Source organism: Zalophus californianus, chromosome 7 (genome assembly GCF_009762305.2).
Source record: "Zalophus californianus isolate mZalCal1 chromosome 7, mZalCal1.pri.v2, whole genome shotgun sequence".
Lineage (NCBI taxonomy): Eukaryota > Metazoa > Chordata > Mammalia > Carnivora > Otariidae > Zalophus > Zalophus californianus.
In genome coordinates, this window is record NC_045601.1 from 40,235,970 (window position 1) to 40,262,060 (window position 26,091).

The window sequence follows — 26,091 nt, forward strand, 5'->3', positions numbered from 1 at the left end:
ACTACTGAGGACGGTACAAGACAATCATTAAATGTGGTACTTGCCACATATTTCATTCAAAGCTCTTTGACTACAAATAATAGAACCCCACGTGGACTTGCTTCAGGGATTGAAAAACAGAGAATAATTACAGGGGTGCAGAATTGTCTCACTGATGCAAGGGCAAAGCTCCCACTTGATCCTCGGGAAAGCCCTCTAAAACAATCCTGCTCTGCACTCTTCCCCTACAGTCAAAGGTAGTCAGGGCATACTTCATAAAGCAGGGCGTTCCAGAATTTGTACGTTGAAGAAGGTTAGCTTTGAATAACTGGAAATAGAGAGAAGTGATGTAAAGAGAAAACTCACTTCTCCTGTCTCTTCACTCTCACAGCAGTTACCATGCTCCCAGCACTTCCTACACCAGATGTATGGTTTTTGTTTTGTTTTGTTTTGTTTCTTTTTTGGTTTTTGTTTTCCACACCAAGAAATTCTCTGTGATGCCAGCTAGGTGTCATACAATTTCAGTCACTTCTGACACTAACGTGGAGTTAGCACAGACCCCATAGTTTAAGGGCTCGGAGCCCTGAGTTTAGAACTCAGAGACTGCTCCCTATTTCAGTTGCCAATTGTAAGTAGTAGGTCCGTAGGTTACTCACAACTTCTTTCCAATATGGCTACAAATCGGAGGTTCTCGTGACTTCCTCCCTTGGATTCAATTATTTACTAGAACAGCTTGCAGAACTCAGAGAAACACTAAATTACAATTACTAGTTTATTATATAATAAAGGATATGGTAAAGGATACCATAGGAGTTGGGGTGAGCCACTTTCCTCGTAAGTAGATGTGTTTCCCAACCCAGAAGTTCCTTGAACCCCATATGTCTGAGGTTATTTTATGGAGTTTTTATTACATAGGCATGATTGATCATTAACTCAATCTCCAGCCCCTTCCCCTCCTGGAGTATGCGGAATGGGACTGAAAGTTTCCAGCTTCTAATCATGGCTTGGTCTTTTTGGTGACGAGCCCCCATCCAGGAGCCCACCAAGCATTGCCTCATGGGAACAAAAACTCTTCCATCACCCAGGAGATTTAGACACTCTATGCCAGGAACCAAGGGCAGATGCCGATTTATATTTTTTTCTGTATTTCAAAGTCAGCAACCAAAAAACCATGATATGTAGAAGCCATCAAAAGAAGAGTTGTCTGGAGTTAAAGGCTAGTGTCAGAAAACAGTAGACGTAAGGACATGTAGGGTGAAACATCTCTATGAGGTAGAGATCCAGCAGGCCAGAAGACTTTATTCTTACTGCCACAGAAAACTGTAGTTTACTTTACAACAGGGAGCAAAATGGAATTGTTGGGAAGAAATAAGGGTAATTAAGAAGTAAATAAGAAATAAGAGTAGTAACGGAAAAGAAAAAAGTGTGACCAAAAAAATGTCTACTCTTTCATATGGATTATAGGAAATAAATGTCCAAGGACATCATGAGATGTTCCTTTTTTTTAATTTTTAAAAATTTTTTGAGATGATATATTTTAATAAATTGGTTGCTGCACACATGAAGATTATATTCTCTATAGCACATATTTTTTTATCATGCCTTTTTGGAGGCAATCATCAAAACCTTCAGGTATTTATCAAATTAAACATACTGAAGATAATTTATATGGAAGATCCATTGTTCTTTTTCTGAACTCTTTTCAACATAATGTACATGCGTATTTATTTTTGGTCAGACTTCTTATTTATCTTTCAGTCATTTATTTGTCTTTCATAAAGGAGGTTCACAAATAGCTTTTGCTTTGAGCCCATTGCTCCCTTCCACCCACATTCTCTAACTCCAGTGCCTGCATCTCTTGTCTTCTGGATGGGACCAAGTCCTCTACTTCTGATAGGTTGGTTTTTCTGCTTTGGTACTAGATGCACAGAGACTGTCCTTCATTCCCAGATTTTTTGGCTAGGAAGGAAGAAAAGGTTAATTTGTGGAAAAGGACCACTATAAAACAGAACGGAGGTATCACCTCCTGAATTCTGGTTCACTTTGATTGAGATGCTTGAAACCATCCGGGTGGACTGGATTCTCAAATCTCTGGGGTTTAATCGTAAGGATAAAGAAGATACTGATAAGAATCAGCAATACATGAACATCTCTCTATTACATCAGTGAAAGTAATATTGCAAAATCAAATTTTCCATAATTCACAGACGATTATGGTTTAATTGATGCCTGCTTTTGTGGATGTATTTTTTTAAAGGATGTGGCTTTCTGATTCTAAATGTCCATTTGATTTTCATTCTGTATTTTTTTATAGATATGGTAAATATATAATGAATAATTTGCTTTCCATGGAATTCAGAGGAAGACATCAAGGGATGTTAGATTGTATTATATTTAAGATCTATTACCTTAAAAGTTAAAAGCAAAATGAACACATTTTTGATTTTTAAATGGCACAACCATTTGATATTAGTATTTTAAGTATTCTGAAAATTTTTTCTGAAAAAAAAAAACTGTACATCCAAAAACATTACTCCCCAGGAAGTTGCCCAAAGGCAAAACATGAAATAAAACAGAGGAATGAAAACATACATTATTAAAAGGCAAACGGTGCCAAGGGAAGACTGGCAGCTAGAGGAATTCAAGGCCCTTGACATAGCTGAGACGTTGACAGTGTATTTATAACAATGGGTGTGGGGTATCAAGGAAAAAATTTTTATAGAAACCTATAGTTCTTTTGTTTTAATTGTCTGGTAGTCAACATTTAAGTAAAGATAGTTTGGCTTTTCCCTTAAAATAAGTATTTTTTTAAAGATTTTATTTATTTGAGAGAGAGAGCACGGACAAGCAGGGTAAGGGGCAGAGGGAGAGTGCTGAATGTGCAGCTGATCCCAGGACTGAGCCGAAGTCAGACGCTTAACTGATGGAGCCACCCGAATGCCCCTAAAATAAGAAGTGATATAGTAAGAACATTCTTGAGATGACTCTATGTGGAAATTTAACTTTGGCATCTTTTTCTGTAACGTTTTTCTCTAAATATGAATAGTGAGCATTTTGCCATTAGCAACTCACCAAAATTATCTGTATAGACAGGTTTGGGATCATCATAAAGTCTCTGGGATCTAATTTTGATATCAAAGATAAGGAATTTAACTTTTTAAGGATATACTTAAAATTTAATCTTTTCTAGAAGTTAATTACTTTTTAAGGAAACTCAAGCCCAGCAGAGGACTAGCCAGGATTTCCATGTTTTAGACAACTTCCTTTATAGCTTTACATTTGTGATTTGCTTTGTAAAGCTTCCTAAATTTGAAAACACTCATTCATTTTCTGGTTCTACATTTTCTTTCTTTTTGCATAAATATGGTATATTAACAAGTAATTTGCATCAATATTAAATATTTTAGATATCAGAATTAAGCTAATATTTTAGATATCAGAATTAAGCTATTTTGAAATTTGTCTGAAAATTTAAGTAAGCACAAGGTGCTTAAAAATTAAACAAAGAGGGACACCTGGGTGGTGCAGTCTATTAAGCCTATGACTCTGCTCAGGTCATGATCTCAGAGTCCTGAGATCAAGCCCCGTATCTGGGCTCCATGCTTAGAGTGGTATCTGCTTAAGACTGTCTATCCCTCTGCCCCTCTCTACCTGCATACTCTCTCTCTTTCTCTAAAAATAAATAAATAAATCTTTTAGAAAAATCATAAATAAATAAAAATTAAACAAGGAGATAAAGGTTTATAGCATTTATAATTTATACATTTGTTACAACTTAAAGACTTCTTTTGAAAGAATATAAACATAACTAAAGTGTATCATTTGTCATAATAAAAGTATAACCTATTTTGTATTGATTGTATGTCCCTACACTGAAAATTTTCAAGAACTTCAAAAAGCCAGAATTTACTAATAAGTATGTACTTCCCATTTGAAAGAATATTTCACTTTTTAAGACAAACACTTAACGAGTCTGTGAAGTATAAAATTATAATCTAATGGCAAGAAAAACTAATTGTCATAAGCTCTTAAACACAAAAAGAGCATGCTTTGCTTTATATTGATACTATCTATAATTCCCTTTCATAAATAATTAAATTAATGATCTTTTCTAAAATGATTGAATTCAACTAATGGTTAATTCATTTCTAAATCAATTTATGTCATCTCAGACTAATTAATTAAGGTGATTTTTTTTCTAATTTTACCACATGTTGGTCTCTCATATATATCAAATTATAGGATGTATTCTGATATTTTTCTCTTAATTTTATGTTCTCAGATTCATCAGTGTTTTAGTGTAATTATAACTTATTCAATTTTACTGCTGTATAGTATATTACTTTGTGAATATACACATTTTAATCTATTTTACTATCAATCGATATTTGCTTTGCTCCTAATTTATTTAAGATTTTTCTTAAATTTAAGATTTTAGACATCTTAAATTTAAGGTTTTAGACATCTTAATATGGATGCTTATTTTATTAGTCTCTACCTTTCTCCATTACTAATATAAGCATATAAGGCAGTAACTTTAAATGCTACTTCACCAGCATCCCACAAGCTTTTATATGTAGTATTTTCATCCTCATTCAGTTGCAAGTATATCTTAATTCCATTGTAATAAATTCTTTAGTATTTTACATGGAAGTTTTAGAACTTATTTTTAAATTTCCAAACCTGTGGGAATTATAAAGATCATCCTCTTTTTTTCTCGCTTTTAAAGAAAAAAATTTTTTATTATGTTATGTTAATTACCATACAGTACATCATTAGTGTTTGATGTAGTGTTCCATGATTCATTGTTTGCATATAACACCCAGTGCTCCATGCAGAACGTGCCCTCTTTAATACCCATCACCAGGCTAACCCATCCCCCCACCCCACCCCCACTCTAGAACCCTCAGTTTGTTTCTCGGCGTCCATAGTCTCATGGTTCGTCTCCCCCTCCGATTTCCCCCCACTTCATTCTTCCCCTCCTGCTATCTCCTTCTTCTTCTTCTTTTTTTTTTTTACCATATAATGTATTATTTGTTTCAGAGGTACAGATCTGTGATTCAACAGTCTTACACAAAGATTATCCTCTTTTAACCAGCTTTTAATTTAATCGTGTAGTGGTCAGAGAAAATGGTCTACTCTTTAAAATGTGTTGAGCTTTATATTATGAACAAATATATTATCAGTTTTTGTAAATATTCCATATGTCATTGAGAATAATGTGCATTTTCTAATGGTTGGAAGTGTGATTCTATATTGATTGAGTCAAACTTCATTGTTTTTCAATTACCCTGTATCTTCATTAATTTTTTGAATATCAGAAGTATCAATAATTGAATAAACTATATTGAAATCTCCCACTATGATGGCAAATTATCGGTTTATCCCTATAGTGTTATCAACTTTTATATCAGGAGCTGTTTTTAAGTTCTATGCAAGCTTCACTGTATCTTTCTAGTGAATTGAACATTTATCTTTTATGATAGCCCCTTTTTAAAAAGATTTTATTTATTTATTGGAGAGAGAGAGTGAGTGAGAGAGAGCAGGAGCAAGGGGAAGAGTAGAAGGAGAGGGAGAAGCAGGCTCCCCGTAGGATCATGACCTGAGCCGAAGGCAGACGCTTGACAAACTGAGCCACCCAGATGCCCCATAATAACTTCTATATTCCATATAATGATCTTTTTGTAAGTAAAATTACCTTTTTTTTAAGTGAAGTGTATCTGATATTACAATTATCCCAGCTTTCTTTTGGTTAGTATTTTATCAGAATTTTTTTACAAACCTTTATTTTATGTCTTTTCATGACATTTTGTTTCAGATGTCATTAGTAAATAACATAAAGCTAAAATTTACTTTTTATTTTACCCAGTACAATGACCTTCACTTTTAATCTGATGAATTTCAACTAGTTCTCACCATCTTACTGGTTTTATATTTCTCATGCCCTCTCAATACTTCTTTATATTCTTTCTTGTCTTTTACAAATTGAGCATTTTTCCCTAAATGTGTTTTTATTCTCCATCTTCTAGTCTCTCCTTATCTGGAAAGACTACACTCTATTTCTCTTACTTTAGTGGTCACCCTTGACATTTTACTATGCACAAAGAATAAAATGACTATAAATCACCCTCTCTCTCAACAAGAGAAGGATGCTAAAACATTTAAATTTCATCACATCCAGTGCTGATTTTCATGCCAATTTTGTTCAATATTTTAATTCTAACCTTTCAAAGGATCTGAATGCCAAATTGTGTCAGTATTATTTCTTCCATCAATATGTGTCTGTCTTCCCCTCCAGGTTTCTCAGAGTCAATGCTACCATCTCTCTTGCATCTCTGACTTGGTTTCGACATCATGCTTCTCCAGCAGCACCTGCTTTAGAAGTGTCTTGAGCAAAGACCTATTGGTGGAAAACATTCTCAGTTTTTATTTATCTGACAATGTCTTTAAATCACCCTCATTCCCCAAAGCCTGTTGCACAAAATCTCGGTCACTGGTTATGAACTTTGCACACTTTCCATATATTATTTCACTGTACTGATGTCTCTTCTTCCCTAAAGCCAGGGGAATTCTGTTAACAGTAGAATTGTCATTCCTTCCCATGTGATCTATCTTTTTCTCTGTCTTCTTTAAATATTTTTTCTTTGCCTTTGAGCCACTGCAGATTCACTATAGTTTATGGAGTGAGAGCTTCTTTTACTGCAAAATTCCTCCAGGACACATGGAGTCAGTCCTTTTTTTCCTTTTACCAGTTTGGAGAATTCATAGCTATTATTTCTTTAAATATCATCTCTTCTTTTTTTTCCTTCTGCTGATTATTAATATGTTAGGTATGCACACTTTTTCTTCTTTCAAGATCTCTTTCAAATTTTTCATCTCCTCATTTCTCTATGCTCTATTTAGTGTAATTTGATCAGTTTTAACATACATTCACTAATTATTTCTTCAGCTCTATATAATATGTTATTTATCTCATCTGGTGAGATTTTATATAATTTATATTTTTATTATAATAGTTACTTTTCAAGTCTTACTGGTTGTTGTCATAATCTATTCCTTGGCCTTATTTTTGAATTCATATTTTATCTCTTAAAACATTTCATCTCTATATCAAAGTTTGAGCATAACAATTTCAGTATCTGAAGTACTTTGTTATGTGAAGTTGTTGTTTATTGTTTCTTCAGACTCTCCCTCATGATGTTTTTTTTTTTCTTTCTGTGATTGGAAATCTGATGATGAGCTCATACTCACTTTTATCTAAACGAATCTTTCTTTGTCTCTGTTGTCCCTGTCCTGCTCAACTTTTATTCCACTCCTAGCCGTTTGTTACCATTTGTGGGGTCCTGTCCTGGAAGTGAGCCCTGGCTCATAGGTTTCCCAAGGTCACAGGGTACCTGATGGTACCTACACTCTGACCTCATGGTGAACCCTTTATGCTCACCTGCTCTTGAACTGGGCAAAGCTCCTCCCAGTTTCAGCTGATGATCAAGTTATCATTACTCACTTTTCAGAAAGTACCTCCTGGCTGTTTGGGGGTTCCCTGTTTGGGGTGTCTCTCAGACTCCCTACTGTCTCCCTCTGCTTCCTCTTTTACAGATACCTGGTAGGTTTTGACTATTTGTTTGTTCCAATCCACTGCATTTTAGGGCTCATTTCATTTGGTTATAAATATTGTCCATGGGCCTCATTATCTGTTTTTACAAGGGGATTTGGAAAGGATTTAAATACTGTGTTGTTGCAATCTTCTCAGAATCCCAGGAGGCAGTTATATTTTCATCCCACCATCCCTGGCTTAGCAAAAGCTCACAACCTCTGTCCCCCATTTTGCTCCTTGCACATTTAGAGTCTGAGTTCCAGTTTTAGTCCAAGCACTTGTCCACAGGATGACCTACCATTTCATGTATCAGCAGGTTTTCTTTTTCCCCCTCTCAGAGCAGGAAGGAGGATTCTGGAAGGTTCCTTTACCTCCTCTGAGCTCAGCACTGCAAAAAAAAGTATGATTTTTTAGTTAATATTGTCTATCATGTTATCAGTAGAATTAGAGTCCAATAGTTGCTTTTTTAATGTTTTCCACAAATCTTCTTTTAACCAGATTCTTGCCTAAATTAAATTAATTTAGTGAAATTAAATTAAATTAAATTAAAAACCGAAACCCTGAAGTTCTAGTTCCTGGCGATTGTATAGAATTTGTTATTAAAATGTTAGACAATTCTTAATCATAGAATCCTAAATTTCATCTTCCGTAAAACAAATCCGTTCTCAGTTAATAAATATATGCACAAACCTTTGAAAAAGGAAAATATACCTTCTTATAGCATTTAGTTTAAAGCTTATTTCAGGATATATATTTTTTCCTAAAAATGATCATTTTATACAATGACTAACTTTTATTTTGTTTTGTTTTGTTGGGGGCCTTTGTTGGGGTGGAATATTATTGGAGATCACTTGCTGGAATGGAATGCTGATGAATACTAATAGCAATGTAGTTTTTGTTAAAACAAATTAGCACCAAATTCATGATAGAAATACAGAAGTCATCATCGGGTAGTGGCTGATAACAGGGAAACTGGTTTAAAAGCTGTGTAAACTTGGGAATGCTACATAACACCTCTGTGCTTGATAGCCTTATTTCTAAAATGTGGATAATAATAATATTACCTCATAGAAATTTGGGGGAGATTAAATAAGGTAAAATGGTATGTGCATAAATAATAATTGGTGTCTAATAAGTGATTATTAATTGGCATCCATGAGGGTGATGTGATCATGATGGTGATGGTAATGATTATGGCATGCTGTGTTACTTTACCTAGTTAGGAACAGGTTTCACTTACTAAGCTTTTGTGTCGAATTGGATAACACGGTAAGATAAAATCATAATGAGAAAAAACATCTTATTCATTTTGGGGTGGATTTAAAACAACCCCGCTTTTTAGAGCAAGGGTGATTATGCTCATGGAAATTTTGCTTCAGGAGAAAAAAAATGGAGCAGTAACTTGGTTGAAGCTTCTAAATGGGTACCAGCTGCTGTGCTTACCTCTTCTGATCACTCCTTTTGCTAGACCTCAGAGAAAGTCTGTGTATAAGGCACATTTGGTGAAATGTTTGTCACTGTTGATTATCAGTCTTTGGGTACCAGCAGTGCGGACTCATTCATTTATTGGTGATGTTAAGTTGTTCTGACTTTGCCCTCAAGACAGTTGTGTCTTATCCTCAGACTGACAGGATAGATACTCAGAGAGGATTGCATACGTTTATTGAACACCCTTGGATTCACTGGGTGCAAAATTCAAAATGTGACCAGTCTCTGCACTCTTTATTACCCCCTGAGGTCAATCTCAAGAATTCTGTGGATATTGCTCAGTGTAGCAGTTAATTTTCTTTAAAACTCGTGATCATTTTAAAAAAATAGTATAGCCGAGCCTTCCACACCAGAAAACAAAAATAAACTGGCTATCAACTGCTGCTTTGAACTACCATGGATTCTCTTGATTGCTTGAAAATATATTAACTCTTAGGATGTAATATGCCATCAAACCATTTACACATAATTCAGCAAATCCACTGAGAAAAAAACTTAAAGCTTTTTCTATAGGGACAAAGTGATGCAGTGAATTAGATAAAATAAGAGGAGTGAAAATGAAAAAGAAAATCCATGCAAAGTTACTTTTGTGTCGATGCTTTAGGATCCCAGCTTTTCTTGAAAATCTGCACAAATCAGAATAGATTGCTAGTAGAAATAAACACGCAGTAACTGCTGGTACACATGTATGCATTATTTAGGTAGTTTTTACTTATTTATCATGCTTGCTAAGAGTACACAGAGCAGGCTGGGCACTACCCAGGAAATTTTATCTTTAAAAACAAGAAAAATAAAATTCACAATCTATGCCATCAATGTGGTTTCCTTGAAATTTTTCTTCTCTCAAAATTACAATCTCTTTTAACCTTTCCCATTATTTTACACACCCCTAAGCTCCCATGCTCAGATGTGGAAGCATTGCTTCTCACCCAAGATTTATCACTCCGTGTTTCTCCTTGACTCCATCATCCCTTTGTGCCTCCCCTGATCCTGGCTCCCTCCATCCTGCATCTTCAGTTCTCGCTCTAAGAAACTCTCCTCCCTTCACCTGCAGATATCTTCTGACTCTTCTCTCAGATGAAATTTTCCTTGTTCCTTCTGCTTCCTGAAGTTGTTGTACTTTTGCTTTCATTTACAATCACACTTCGGAAATGTCTCCCACCAACTCTTCAGGCAACCTGAGTATTGCCCTCCAACATTTTCCTCAAATAACACACTTAAAGCTCAACCCAGATGTCCTAACTGTTGAACTTATCTTTCTCACTTCTTCCCCGTTCTCTGGTGCACTCAACATTGTTGGTTTCTCATCCTTTTTGAAATGTTTTCCTCTCTTGGTTTTCATAATATCAGACTGTTGTTTTCAGTCTGAGCATATTTCCTCCGTATGGGCTTCTGCTGCTTTTTCTTTTTCCAGAGGATTGGTTCTTCCATTCTCGGCTCTCTTTCTTCCTCTTCACACTCAGAGGGGTTATCCCACCTTGCTATCCACCTTTTTGTGGATAAGACCCCAAATTGTTCTGAAGCCTAACCTGCCTTGTCGGCTCTGGAACCACATTTTCAACTCCCAGCTTCACCTGTTGTCTGCACAGGTTCACAACTGACCTTCCTATCTTATCTTTCTTCTTTCACCTAACCCTCAACCCCAGCAAATCCTAAAGGGAATTGCCATATGATTTCCATTCTTTAGTCACTTAGACCTCAAACTTCAAATTCTACTTTGACTAATCACTCTTCTTTGTCTCTGGCTCCAATTCAGTTGTCAGGTCATGTTAGCTTGGACTATTTCTCCTCTGAACCATTGCAGTGTCTTCCCAGCCCGTCCCTTTCTGATTTCTGTCATTCCTCCGTTTCATGTCTACGAAATAGATCTTTTCCAAAACTTCAAATTGATTAGGCTATTTATACAATGAGTGTTCAATATTTCCTCATGGCAAATTTAGAATTTGTTCTACATTTCTTAGCCTGAAGATCTAAAGCCTCTACGATCCAGTCTTAAACTACATTTTAAATCTTTTTTCTATAATCATTGTCTATACATATGGGAGACACCAAAACAATTCGACTTTCCATGTTCCTGATTTTCCTCCATCCTTTGATCCTGTCATTCCGTTTTCATGGATTTTTCTTCCCATTTCTGGCCATGGGTTCCTTCACAGTCCATCTCCAGTTCATCATGATTCTTCAAGGTCTGTCTTCCACAAGATAGTTTCCAGAAGATTTCTTTGATCTCTGTCGTTCCACTATTGAAAACATCTCACACTTATTTTGACGGTTGTCATATACTACCTTGCAACCCATAATATCTTATTTCTGTTTGGATACTGGTCCATTTTCTCTACTTGACTGCAAGTTACTTCTTTCAGTTTTTCCAGGGCACAGAGCAAAGTGCTCTGAGAGTAGAGATAGAAAGTTTAGTTGAAAGAGTGAAGGTCTAGAACAAAAGCCCTATTGTACATGTTAATGTCATCATTAAAAAAACAAAGGCTCAGGGCGCCTGGGTGGCTCAGTCGTTAAGCATCTGCCTTCGGCTCAGGTCAGGATCCCAAGGTCCTGAGATCAAGCCCTGGGAGCCCTCATTGGGCTCCCTGCTCCGCAGGAAGCCTGCTTCTCCCTCTCCCACTCCCCCTGCTTGTGTATCCTCTCTCGCTGTGTCTCTCTCTGTCAAATAAATAAAATCTTTAAAAAAAATTAAAACCACTGTACATATAATTTTCTAATTAATTAATACATATATGTGTGATGTGATAGTGGTGTTAAATTTATTCCAGTTATCCAAATTTAGGAAGGATGGTTTTAATACAGAAAAAAAGAAGAAAGGGAAAGAAAAGAAGAGAAAGCAAGCGAGCAAGCAAGAAATTGGTATCTTATCCTAAATCTAAAAATTTTACATTCATTGTATATTTCAACTTAGTTTAAAATTTATCTTTTAATGCAAAATTAGCATTCGTTATTTGACAAATAGTTGCTATTGTATGTAATAATTTTTCCATAAAATAAAAAGGTAGCTGGAAATACAATCAGGTGTTTCTTCTGTAGTAATTCTTTTTGAAGAATCCAGTTTTGCTTTTTCTCTATCCTGCTTATATCTTGCATTGTCTTACTTGTTTCTGTGTCAGAGAAATATGTTTTATTTCCCTCAAAATGTAACTTTTACCTTCTTGTTTTCTCAACTACTTTGACTTGTTATTGGTTTACATGGCTAACGAACTTATTTTTTTTTAATAATTGCCTTTCCTTTTGACAGGTTTATGTTTAATTATTTCCTTTGGTAATATGTTGGTTATTTCATAGAGATAGAATTCTTCATTTAGAGTAGCATTTCTCAATGTAATAATCTTTGGGTCCCTAAGATCTCCAAAATCCTCTCAGGTCGTCCAAAATATTTTATATTTTAACACTCGGCCATTACTTACCTCTGTCACTCTCATTTTTTCACAAGTATACAGTGGAATTCTCCAAAAGCTAAATGGCATGTGAGAACATCATCACTCTTATGACTAAGGAGTTGTTTGCTTGAGGATCCTTGTGTTTAAAAAAAAAATGTCTATTTTAATTTCTATTACATTGATTATCAATAGACCTAATCCACATAAACAAATGTTCTTTGGGGTCCTTAATTTTTTAAGATTGTAAAGGGTTTCTGTAACCAAAAATTTGAGAACTACCATTTTGGAAAATAAGAAATGGAACCAAGATAAGATTGCTTGTGAGAATGATAAATTTGTAATTTTTAGTATAAAATTTGTTAATTCATATATCAAGCCCATATATTTAAAAATACATGTAGGGGCGCCTGGGTGGCTCAGATGGTTAAGTGTCTGCCTTCGGCCCAGGTCATGATCCCAGGGTCCTGGGATGGAGCCCCGCATCAGGCTCCCTGCTCAGCGGGGAGCCTGCTTCTCCCTCTCCCTCTGCTGTTCCCCCTGCCTGTGCTCTCTCGCTCTCTCTGTCAAATAAATAAATAAAATCTTTAAGAAAAATAAAAAATAAAAATATATGCAATTATACACCATACCTATCATTGAACTGAGACTAGACTCCACATTTTTTCATGTTCTTAGAATTCCCCCCCAGTCAAATTTTACTTAGTGTTCATATCAATGCTATATAAATATATATATCCATATATATTTGTATGTTATATGAACACACACACACACACACACACACACACACACACACACACACACTCAATCTCCTTAATGCCAAGATATTGGCTGTTTAAGTTTTATCTGTTTTCTGCCTCATGGAACCAAGGCTACCCTTGACTCCATACAGACAGACTTATCTCCTGAACTTTCCTAAAGTCCCATCCTGCTCTGACTCTCTGTTTGATCCATGCTGGGGATCAGACTTGGAGCTCAGCGAATACTTTCAGGCAAAGGGAAAAGAGAATTTCTGATTTTTTTTCAGGGTATTACACTCAATCACAGAATAACACACACACATATATACATATTATATTCATAAATTTAAATGTTTATAAATGTATATACATATATTTAAGTATTGGAACAGACTCATGTCAAATGAGGCAGATTGTGGAATTGAGACAAAGAAGAAATTCCTTCAGTTAATGAAAAGATCTGAGCACTACTTGAAAATACAAAATTTAAACCTCTTTATCATGATAATTTTATTATTTTCATAAACTAATAATTGTCTAAGAACCCTGTATCTGTAGCCTTAATTCAATAAGTATAAAAGAGTTATACGAAAGCCAGACTTTGACATCAAAATGTTTAGAAGACTGAAACGGTAGCCACACAGACAAGACCTCCCATGTGACTCTGTTATAGTAGAGATGTCTGAATTTGATAAGAGAATGGATTCATTAATACTTGTGATTCCTTTTGAATCTAGGTTTTTTTTAAATCTAAATTTCTATATAAGTAAAGAATGGAGTCTACAATTTGAAAGTCAGGATAATATTTTCATTCTTAATTGTTTGGAATATGATTGCCTAAATTACAGTGTTTATGCAAACAGAACAGATATATTTTCCTCCTTCATTGTCATTATCATTTTCAAATACAGCTAAGGAACTCCTCTGAAGGAGAATGGATTGTTGGAGGAGGGACACTCCATCTCTGCTCTGTACAAGTTGATAATTCATGCAGCCAGCAATATAATGCATAGGTTCTAGGATCAGAGAGAACTGGGTTTAAGAGGCCATCCTCAAGGGATAGAATGGCACAGTGATTAATAACACAATCTCTAGAACCAGAATGCCTGAGTCTGAATCCCAGTTTTCCCCAATAACTAGCTCTGGGAACTTGAGTCTCCAGCCTTCAACTGTCCTACTTACAAAGTGGGAATAGTAATAATACCCTCTTCGCAGATTTGCCGAGGAAGTGAAATATATTATTCTTCATAAAGTGCTTAGAACAGTGGCTGACACATACCAGGTATACTATTTGCGAAATAAATATAAATCCTTATTCAAGTGGCTCTGATCTAGGTAGATTGCGGTCTATGGTCCATTCCTGCCACTTAACTCACTCTGTGACCTTGGACAGCACTTAACCCCTCTCTGCCCCATCTGTACAGGAGATTTAAAGTAAGAGCAACTACCTCACAAAGGAGTTGTCAGAATTGAATGTGCTAAGAAATATGAAATAATAAGGCACAGCCGATGGTGTTAAGAAATATCAAATATCATTGCTATCATTAAAAGTGACCAGTCAACTCACTCAGTTTTGCCTATTAACTCAATTCATGTCACTTCTAAACTTTTCCAGACATCCTGCCTTCTGTCTTTCTTCCTATTAGACACTTGCAATTTCATGACCAGCTAACACCACAATTGAACTCCTAGAAAATTAAACTTTTCATGATCCCCAGCTAATGAGTGCCTCCTGGGATTTCCTTGTTGCTGGGAATGGCACCACTATCTTCCTCCAAACTCAAAAAAAAAAAAAAAAAAATGCATTATGTGATCCCTTATTAAGTATTAAGCTCTTGCATTCACATGTACTCAATCCCATTTAACTCTACCTACAAAGCCTCATCTACACTCAACACCTTCAGTGACTTCCAGTCACAGAAATCATTGTTTCTATGTTGACCAATAAAATACATTCCCAATTTCTTTCTCTGAATCCATTTTCTCATATTCTAGTCTGGTTATTTTTACAAAATACATTAAAATATGATTCCCTTCTTGAACACTTTTTAAATGAAAAGATACCATTTATTAAGGGATATGTGCAGAAAATAAAATTCATTGTGCTCTAAAATTGTACAAGGTATACAAATCATTTTCTAAAAATCAATATTGTAATAGCTGTGATGTTTCAATGATAAGATATGGGTAATTCTTCCTTCCCCTCTCTTTCTCAAATGATGCAGGTACACTCAGCTTATCACAGAACCCCAAGGCCTCTAACTCATTATCTGATTCTGCTTCCCAGTCATTGTCCTTAGACTTAAGAACCTTTGTCATCCCTGTTTGGCTTAAAGGCTGCACTGTCCAGCTCAGAGACTTTTAAGGCAACAAATATCAAATTATTCACTTTTAGCAGCTTGAATTGTTTATTTTTCAGACTCAAGTGGGGTGTCTGCACTGATCTGACCCTAAAAACTTACAAAAGTAAAACATCACGTTCCTTATTCTTGTGCAAATTTAACAAAAAATCAAAACATCTCTCCTATTCAACTCCAAAATTGGATGCGGCTGTTATATATTGATATTTCTTGACTTTTTCCACATCTCATCTTAAGTATACTTCCTCAGGTAAACCGTCCAAGGGAAAATAATAAAAATAAAAAATAAATTAGACTTCCTTCATAAAATATTTTCCTGACTATCCCTCCCAAAAAAGCAAGTCACACCTTAAAATTCCATTCGCACGTGTTGATACTTCTTTTATGGAAATGACTATACCTTTTTAGAGTCAAATACGTGTTTTATCCAAACCACACTCATCTAATCAATGCACAAGTTATAAAAGTAAATGAACTGTAAGTATGCTGTTTCTTTTTTGTATTCTGAACAGTGACAATCTCAGTACATTCATTATTCCTAGTTCAGTAAATTTCTGTTGCTGTTAAGTTGCGTACAAAGAGACTGCATCTCTATAGCAACTGCCCTGGGCTTGCAGTTTGCCTTCTTGTGTCTCGGTTTTCCCTGTTAGCCTGAGCAATTGACATGTGACTCACTTCTTACCAGCTTTTATCACTTGTAGCTGGTTTATGCTGGGTGAGAATACAGAATTTGGAAAAGAGAAGAAGCTAAGGTTTTTATTCTACCCATATTCATTTCTCCAGGGATAACAAATGGATCCAAAGAATAAGTAACTTAGTCTTAAGTGTGCTATAACCTACAAAAATAAAATCTATATTTCTTGTGTGTAAGAACCTGGCATTATTTTATTTTTATAAACATCGCCCATAGAAACTAGCAGATTCTTGCTACACAATGAAAATATAACTATTATTTGACTCTTCTAAAAACTCTGGCATCATTTTAAAAATATCGTTGGGGGTATTTCAAAATATCATGTACCCATTTATACCTTTTCTTATTCATAGCTGCTAACTGAGAAGTTTAAGACCACGGTTATTTAATCCAATATTTAATTGAGTTAAGCTTATATTGAAATATTTCTAAACCAATCGGGTTGAAATTTTAATAATTCACTGCTGTGGACCAAGTGGATCCTCTAGTCCACAGTTAAGTGACACTGCCAAGGGCAGGAGCAAAGGATGCTCAGACTGGGGAAGTCATGAATGCCCTGAGCTAAGTCCTTGAATGAAGTGAAGCCAGTTTGCAACCAACATACTTGAGACCCTGATGTAGAGAGTAAGACGTGGCCAGAGCTGGAGTGGCTCTTGCCTGCATTTAAACTCTGCTCCAGCCTGACAAGAAAAACAAAACCAAAAAAAAGCCATTTTGGGGTTTCTGTCTTTGCCTCTGAGTCCTGATGTGACTTTTCCCCCAAGGTTGTTAATTAAAAAAATAAAATTTTAAATAAATAGTTTAAAAATATTCACTGCAAGAAAATGCTAATAATTTTTTTCCCATTTTGTTCTTTTACATAATAACATCTCTTCATAAAGGTCACATTTCTTTCTTATTAGAGAAAATTTCCATACTGACCTATTTTACCCCTTTTCTATTTATTAGTGAGCAGCTGGTATGCAAAATCTGGATAAATGATAGAAAACCAACCCTCTTTCAGATCATCACGAATGCTAAAAGGTTGATGTGAATATTTAAAGATCATTTAGTTGTATTGTGTTAGAATTATCTTTAACTTAAAATTTCTTCCACATTATTCCATATGTACCTGTACACAAAACACCAAGTAATTCACATAATGTACCTTAAGAGTCATTGTTTATGTATTGAGCTTTGGTTCAACTTTTAATGTCTTTTAATTGCCTATATAATTGTCAAAAGACTAAAATCTAATCAGTCCACTAATAAAATATGTGTGTGGATATTTTTCTCAGGATCCAGCTTGTGGATATGAAGCTATTTACCTCAAATTTCCTAAATTCCAAAAGCACTCGTGGTTTGGGGAAGGAGATTTAGGAATCAGGGAGGAGAGGCACGTTTGGGAGTCATTGCTGGCCCTTCTTTCCATAGTCAGCCTTTGCCAGCCTGCTGACCACAGCCTGCCATGGTATCCATTTCCTCCCCACCTTCCTCCGTCAAAGATGTTGCCTTGTTTGTCCTGAAGTTTTTGTTCATAGTGACACTAGATGCTGAGTTCATAGAGTAAGATATCCTGTGACTCAAAAATCTTTAAATATAAAATTTCCTCTTTGGGAAATCTGGAAAATAGACTATAGATTCATGTGTCCTTTCTTTACTCTCTAGGAGAAGATTTGGAAGATGTATCAGCTTCAAAGAAAGCTAAAGGTGAGCTCATGATCTTCACTATATTTATGAATTTTCTGTTAAGGCTACCTGTAATGTTTTGTCTGTTTTATTAAACTATTCTTGATCTAGTCCTCAGCTTTTCCTAAGTAATGTTTAGTTGGTAACCTTATTTTTTAAACAAATAGCTTTTTTACATTATTTGGAAAAAAAATATATATATATGCATATCTGCACATAGTTGGACACTGGTTTATCTGAAAGTGATTATTAGATGTATTTCTTGTCCAATTTGCTTATAGGAACAATACTTCAAAATTATCAATTAACCAAGAATTGTGGGGATGTTATTTGACAGGAAGAAGACCACATAAGTGTTCAAAGATGAAGTTGACGTATTTTTTTAAAGATTTTATTTATTGAGGGAGAGTGCACACGTGCATGACCAGGGTGGGGGTGAGAAGCAGATTTCCCTCTGAGCAGAGACCCCCTCCCATGTGGGGCTGGATCCCAGGACCCTGAGATCATGACCTGACCCAAAGGTAGACACTTAACTGACGGAGCCAACCAGGCACGCAACATATTTTTATTAAGAAAATTTGAAATTATTTGCCTATACTAGCTGTAATGACAGAGAGGAAGGAAGGGAGGGAGAGAGGAAGCAAAGACAAACCTCAGAAAAATGTACCACAACCAGATGAATAATCTTGAGCAAGTCTTTTCAGGATTAAATTTCTTTATCTGTATTGTAAAGGTTTCAACTAATTTGATGTGTGTGTGTGTGTGTGTGTGTGTGTGTGTGTGTGTGTGTGTGTTTTCCCTGAAGGGTTTCCTGGTCCTCTAGTTTGGCTTGTTATGTAATAAATATTTTCTATTCTACTTTCCTGTACATAATAGAGTTCACCTAAGAGTTGTTCTTGCCATGAAAATATAAGTAGTATAGCAGTGCCCAGAATTAATTAACAGTGTAGAAAATAGTGCTTTGAGGAAAGACATAAGGGAATGGACACCTGACTTTTATTAAATGATTTACACTTGTCCTAACATATGTTTTTGAATACTGAATTTTCAGATTTTTTTTCAACTTGAATTATTAAAAACAACAACTCTTAATATGTTTTCGACTTCTAGACCATTGCTGAGATTCTCAAACTATATTATATATAAATCTTCTGACAATCTTCTTAGAATGGAATAAATTTGGGTTGGAGCCTAAGAACTACCTTTATATCAGCCTCCAAGTAATAGTGAAACTCTTGGTATGTGGATCACAGTTTGAGAAGAAAGGTCCTTGAACACGTTTAGAACTTGATGAAATCTAAAACCTAACTTTCAATGAAACACACACACTCACATCTTCCTAACATTTCAGGGTTTTACAAAAAACCACCCCCCAAAGCCTAAATATGGACACCAGTGAAGAACTTCTAACTTAGAGAAAGGGGTCCAAATAGATAGCTTCAATTTATCCAGCATATCTACATGGTGTATATCACTGCAGCAGAGAAGTCCTTGAGCCAGATGAGAAAAAGAAGGATACAGGACACCCGTCTATTGATGTTCTTTCTTGGCCAGAGTGATCACTAAAAAGTTAAGTTCCTCAAAACTTTAGAATGATTTTGACTGAACTATTCATCATTTAGCCAGCTCACTCTTACCATATTATAACTCTGAACATCAATGACCTTTCTAAGAAAGAAATGTGTGTCAACTAGCTCTACTCCACTAACATCCAACACATCAGGACCCGTTTTCCTATTTGAACAATTGCCGGTCAAACACCACATTCTTTTCTTCCACTGTCTCCTCTTCTGCCCCTGGTTCTTACCTATAAAACATTATAGTGAGAGATTGAGCAGAATCTAAATAAGAACCTAGTGTATATTATAAGGAGGGCATTAACTCCTGTTTCTTTCATATTGTGGATCTGTTTAGACATTTTCAGGTCCCTATGTATTTGTGTGATAGCTGGGAATGTACACATTATTTACCTTCATATTTTTGTATCCACTAGAAGAAGCTGAAGATGTGTCTTCCACAAAGAGGCAAAAAAGTAAGTTTATAATTACATTAAAACTATGGAATCATTCTCTATTAGAGGTAGTAGCTATAAATTGACACTTCAAGACTCTTAAGAAGGCCAGTATTAGAAAAAAAATATGTTTAGCACAGACATGAAGAATAACATTAAAGTAGGTCATTTATATTTCAAAAAGAATTTCATCCCTCTTTGTGTCATGCAAGAGGCACATGTTTGGAAGAATTACAAAGTACGGACTGAAGTGGCAGTTTTGCAAAACATTTTACACAGCTGTGATCCTGAGCACTCTAACTGAACTTGTGCTTAAATGTATGTTACTGTCTGCTTTGTAATAAGACAGCTGAAGTGATATGCTAAACTTTTTTATACCAAAAAGAAAAAAAATGTAGAAATAGGATTCAACGATTCAATTGCGTAGAAACTCACTTCTAAGATTGAAAGTCCTTTTTGGTTTTTCCAGATATATGGCAGGCTCTTAATATTCAATCTTTGGGATTGTTGATTTTAGAATGCAATCAACATTCATGTGCAGTTACAAAATTCAATATCCAAGATTCTCATTATTCTGGTACTTCCAAATTATACATTTTTCTTCAAATGGTAAAGCAATACATTTTGCATTCACATTTGCATTAACGTCATTGCTGGACAGACTAAAGGAAGCAATGTTTGAAATAGTTATGACAGAAGTTTGTTTCACATAATGATTTTGTTTTATTTTTTTTAATTTTTTACATTTTATTTATTTTTTTGAGAGAGAGAAAAAGAGAGAACACGAGGGGTGGGGGTAAGGGCAGAGGGAGAGGGAGAAACAGGCTCCCCGCTGAGCAGGGAGTCCTACACGGGCTGGATCCCAGAACCCTGAGATCGTGACCTGAGCCAAAGGCAGACACTCACCCGACTGAGCCACCCAGGCACCCCTCACATAATGATTTTAAAGTAAAGAATAGACATTTATCTGAGGAAATGACATCAATAATGTTCTCTGGATTCTAAATGTTTCTTTAATGTATTTCTGTAGGAAATTACTAAAATGCCCACTACAATAGCAAATGCCTCCTACTCTGCATTAATACTTGATTCATTGAACAAATATTAAGTGCCTACTATGTTCCAAGGTCTGCTTTAATGCTGGGGTCATTGCAACAGGCAAGAGATAGTCATTTATAACTCCTCATACCAATATCTTGTGAGAAATATGGGGAAATAAGCAGTCTTAACAACACTTTTCAAAATTATTGAAAAATCTATAAGTAAATCAATTCAATATTTTTAGTAAAAAAGTTACCAAATATTTAAGTTCAATTGGGAGAGTTACTGTAGAAAAACAATACTTCCTATTTTCACCCTACTATAAGGTAGTTCTATAGTCTGATATTCCTGAGTCTTTTATATAAGCTCTAAGATTTGCAACTATAATGATATTTTCCTTAACAGCCTATCAACATCAATTAAGTAGATGTGTCAGAACTGTGCCCATGTCTGCTAGGTTCAGCTAGAAGTTAGCCTCTCTCTGCTGGACTCTTCCGCTATTAGCACTGGTGCTACCATTCCTCTTGATGCAGCCCAGCTTTGTTGCCATTCTGTCAGTAGCCCATCAAATCCCCAAGCGGTCAACTTCGGGGGTGGGGGCAGGTTGTGTTACTGCTTCTCTCTGAAGCTAGAACTAAATAATAATAGTAATAGTAATAATAATTCTGGATGTTGGACTCTGAAAAACAAACTGAGGGTTCTGGGGGGGTGGGGGGATGGGCTAGCCTGGTAATGGGTATTAAAGAGGGCACGTTCTGCGTGGAGCACTGGGTTTTATGCACAAACAATGAATCATGGAACACTACATCAAAAACTAATGATGTAATGTATGGTGATTAACATAACAATAAAAAATGAAAAAAAAAATTCTGGATGAGATGAAGTAGAGAGGAAAGAACTAAATTCAAGATTTCTCCAAACTACTTTCATCACTGAAAACGAGTGATTCAAGTCAGCTGACACCCAAGGAGATGAAACCAAAATAATCCCTTGTTGCTTCCTTCAGCTGCTTTCGAAACCCAACCTTTACTTTATTCCACTTCATAAGCCTTTAGGCTCGTATGAATTTGGCCAGCTTCACCATATTCCACGTAGCAGTCACTTCAACGGTCATTCTCTTTCCTGGCCATAGGCAAAAAGTGGTTCGTTAACAGAAGCAAATAAATAAAATGGAAAACACTGAAGAGTCAGTAGGTGCCCATGATTGTTTGGAGAAGCTAAAGTCACCATCTCTTAACAAAGCTGCTACCTGGGAGGACGGGGAACGTTGGCAGCTCAAGCTCACACCCACTGCACTACACTGCCTTGCTTGTCTTTAACACCTTTTCTGTGTTGTTGCTGCTCTGAGGGCAGAGCTGCTACCTGGAAGCATAATCGGAATGTAACTCTGCCATCTCAGGAGAGCACTTGCCTCCAGAGTAAGGGCAAGTGGAAAACCTCAAGACTCTAGGAACCCCAAGACTCTCTGTGGTTTTATTAAAACACTGAAAGAAAAAAAATCAGTTACTTTGCATATCGATAAGCTCATGCTTTAAAATCTGTTACTATCTAACAGTTTTTCTGAGTGCAGTGCACATCAATAGCTTCCTATAATGTAAGTACTTTGACTTTCTATGCCAGATCATTTTTATTATCATTTATGAAGGGCTTATTATGTGCCAGGAAAGATTTCAAGTGCTTCACATATATTTACTGATTTAATTTCCACAACATTTCTAGGAAGCTTTTGCTATTGTTTTGATTTTACACGCGAGGAATCCAAGACACAATGAGGTTTATTGACTTTCTTGTTATTGTCAAGGCTATGTAACTGTCCACCTACATTGTACTATCTGTCTGTTTCACCTTTTTCCTACTTGTGTTCTGCTTGTTTTAACAAGTTTTCATGCTCTATTCCATAGGCCCCATCAGTTTCTTCCAGTGCGTCTACTTGGATGGATACAATGGCTATGGATTTCAGTTTCCTGTCACTCCTGCACACCGTCCTGGAGAGAGCACTGACCAGCCAAGTTCTCCAGGACAGAAGCAACAAGGACAATAGACACACACGCAGGGTCCTTACAAGTGCTTTAAGACTTTGAAAATAGAATCTTCTGTTTGTCTGCAGTGGCATAGGCAATTGAAATCATGAATCTGGGGAATTTCTCTGAAGATGTTTTACTCTTCTGCCTGGTCTAGAGAGAAAGTGTGAGCAAGGGGATTGAATGATAAGCAAACATGTTGAAAGATCTGGCACTCAAGAATCTGTTATTTGTGTTTGTTGCTAGGCGTGGATGCTTATATTTTTCTATTTCTACTCACTGTAGGGTTGCTCACAGGTTAATTTAGTTTACTTAATAATGGTCTTTTAAACATAATTGACACAATTATAAAATGGAATTCCGATTTCAGTTAGGTATATTTCTAAATGACAACACAGACTATGCTTTCAGTTTAAAGAGTAAGGAGCTTATACAAAAGCTACTCTTTATCGTGTAGATCTCTAAACGCAATCTGCCCACTAAGTTGATGTTTAATAGTTTAACTTTATTTATGTATCTTTCTATTTCAGTTGTGGTAATGATTTAAGAATGGGTAATAGTTGCACCAAAGAGTGCTGTAAGTTCCTTGTGATGCTCTTTTAGATAGAATTCAAAATATCTCTGAACTTTGGACATGATAAGATGGAGTAGAAATGTCTGATAAATCTTATCTCTAAGATTTGTATTGAATTACAATTAGGACATTCACTCCAGTGGAAATATACCATCCAATTAGGCAGGTCTGGTGAATCATTTGTTTAAAATAAACGCAAATGAGATGTAGTATTTTCAGATTTCTCCAGACTATGCCCTCATGAAAATGTCACCTGGGTGAAATTTTAGATCAATCACTAAATTTGGGTGACAGATGCAAAAGTATCTAATTTCACTTTAATAGGATCTTTCTGTGCAGTTAAATAGGTTTTCTTTCTCAAAAAAATACATATATATATATAAATAAATATATAAATGAATGTCCTCAAAATTAAAGAAATACATTTTAACAAATATATATATATATATATATATATATATATATATAAATGAATGTCATCAAAATTAAAGAAATGCATTTTAACCATAAGTGCTTCATGAGATGTCTTACTTGTTTTTTAGGTAAGTGGTTATCAGTGCCAATGAAATGAATGACAATCTTTAACTTATTTGATGATGCATCACTGGGAATGACTATTTTGGTTTTGTCATCTTTTTGTCTACCGGTGATATGAACACTTATGTTCTTTACCACATTTTTCTATCAATGTTAAAAGTTATGCCAATGTGACCTTTATCATGTTTACAGTTGCAACTCAACCTATGACAAATTAACTCAGGAAATAAGTTATCTTTTCTGGAATTCTAATTACCCTCTGGTAGGGTAACCAGAGCCAATACTAGCCAAGTGATTTATTTTCAAGGACTGCAACTATCTAAATTCTTTAAGTCCAATTTAGAACACTGTTTTACTAAAATATCATTAGGCTAGGGCATCAAGAACACATTCAGTATCAATAATGGATTTTCAGTGACTTGGTGAAAAGAGTTAGTCTCAGGCACATGCTAGTGTCTGCTAACTCACACTACAAAAGCCAACGTTATAATGAACCAAGATTAATGACACTCTTTTGGGGGACCTGGAGTATCTGACTTCAGGACTGACCAGATGGTATCATCTTGCAAAGCCCCTTCATGTAGCAATGGAAACTTGTGGGTAGGACAGTGGATAAAGTTTATTGCTCAACTGCTCCTACAGCTTGTCCAATTTAATGAAGAAGGGCAAATACGACAGTTGTTTAGATCTCATAGAATGGTTTATCCATTCTTTCATTCAATGGATATTTATTGAGTACTTACGTTTTCTAGGGCACCATGTTAGACATTGGACTGTGTAAGAAAAATATCAGAAATAAATTCTATTCTGAGTACTGTCCTGACACAACGTGTGCCCTTAGAAAACTTCCTAAATGTACTACGCTTGTTTCCCTATGTGTGAAATAGGGATCAAGACAAACAACCTGATACCTCACAGATGTACTGTGGACAATGACAATATATCTTAATACACAAATGATGTCAAAATAAATTTCTGAAATAATACTTTTGGATGTGGCACTAATTTTTCCTCTGAGTGCTTTTCTACATTATATCATTGTTTCTTCACTGTCATTATAAAAACTACTTCATAAAAAGTAAAAAATGACAATTTATTGTAACCGAATTTAAACAAACCAATTAAGATGTAAACAACATTAATAATGATTGTTAAGGTTTATCTGCTTAAAGTTACAATGGTGATAGCACTTGAAAAACATGAATTAACTCTCATCTGTTTGAATGATTCCATCGAACAAAGTATTTCTAGTCCTTGCAAGTTTGTGCTTTACATTTTAAAGAGAAAAGATAAATGGTTGGTTTAAAAGTTTTTGTCTTTAATAGGGCACTCACAGTTCATGTCATATTGATCATAAATATGTAAGCATTTAAAAATTGTTTTAGTCCTCCATTTTGTCCAATTGGTATGAGCTACACATCCCAACCATCTGCTCTTCCTCAAACTTCACTTCCTCTTAATAGATGACGGCCTATAGAAAAATAGTAACTACCTAAGGTTTTTATTTATGTTCAGTTTTCATAAAGTCTGATAAATCTTCATTCAAAAGGGACAGGTCTTTTTCAGAATAATTTCCATGGAAAGCCCCTGTATATTGATTCATTCTGGTAAATCCCTGTAAAAACTCCTCATAGAAATTTTTGGAAACTGAAACTATTTCCTTGAGTTATTTTACTGGAAGAAAGCAAAGAGAATAATGAGTGTTATTGCTGACAGAAAACTCAGGGACCATCTAGCTCACCTGGCACATGGAGAAAATAAACCTAATCCCTAGAGAAATGCATAAATTTGCTCAAAGTCACTGACTGCTTCAAAGCCTGGTCTAGAACCTTGGTCTGCTAGCTCCTAAATGCCCTTAACTACATCTTCAGTGTGTTGTTACAAAACTTAGTTTATCCAGGATCTCAAAATCCAGTTTTTGGATTATAATCAGTGTCAGATATGTAACCCTAAATGGAAAAACTTGCTTTTTCCTATATAAGAGCTGAAAAGGACCGT

General features: G+C 35.5%; 1 protein-coding gene across 1 annotated transcript in view; it reads left to right on the forward strand.

Moving 5' to 3' along the window:
* The window catches only part of TRDN (triadin), a 360,457-nt gene extending 336,562 nt beyond the window's left edge, over positions 1 to 23,895 (forward strand). Inside the window, exons 39-41 of the mRNA XM_027601775.1 lie at positions 17,889 to 17,930; positions 19,903 to 19,941; positions 22,863 to 23,895. Coding sequence (XP_027457576.1) covers positions 17,889 to 17,930; positions 19,903 to 19,941; positions 22,863 to 23,002 — 221 coding nt within the window. The 3' untranslated portion in view covers positions 23,003 to 23,895. The remainder of the gene's footprint in view (positions 1 to 17,888; positions 17,931 to 19,902; positions 19,942 to 22,862) is intronic.
* Positions 23,896 to 26,091: the final 2,196 nt, after the last annotated feature.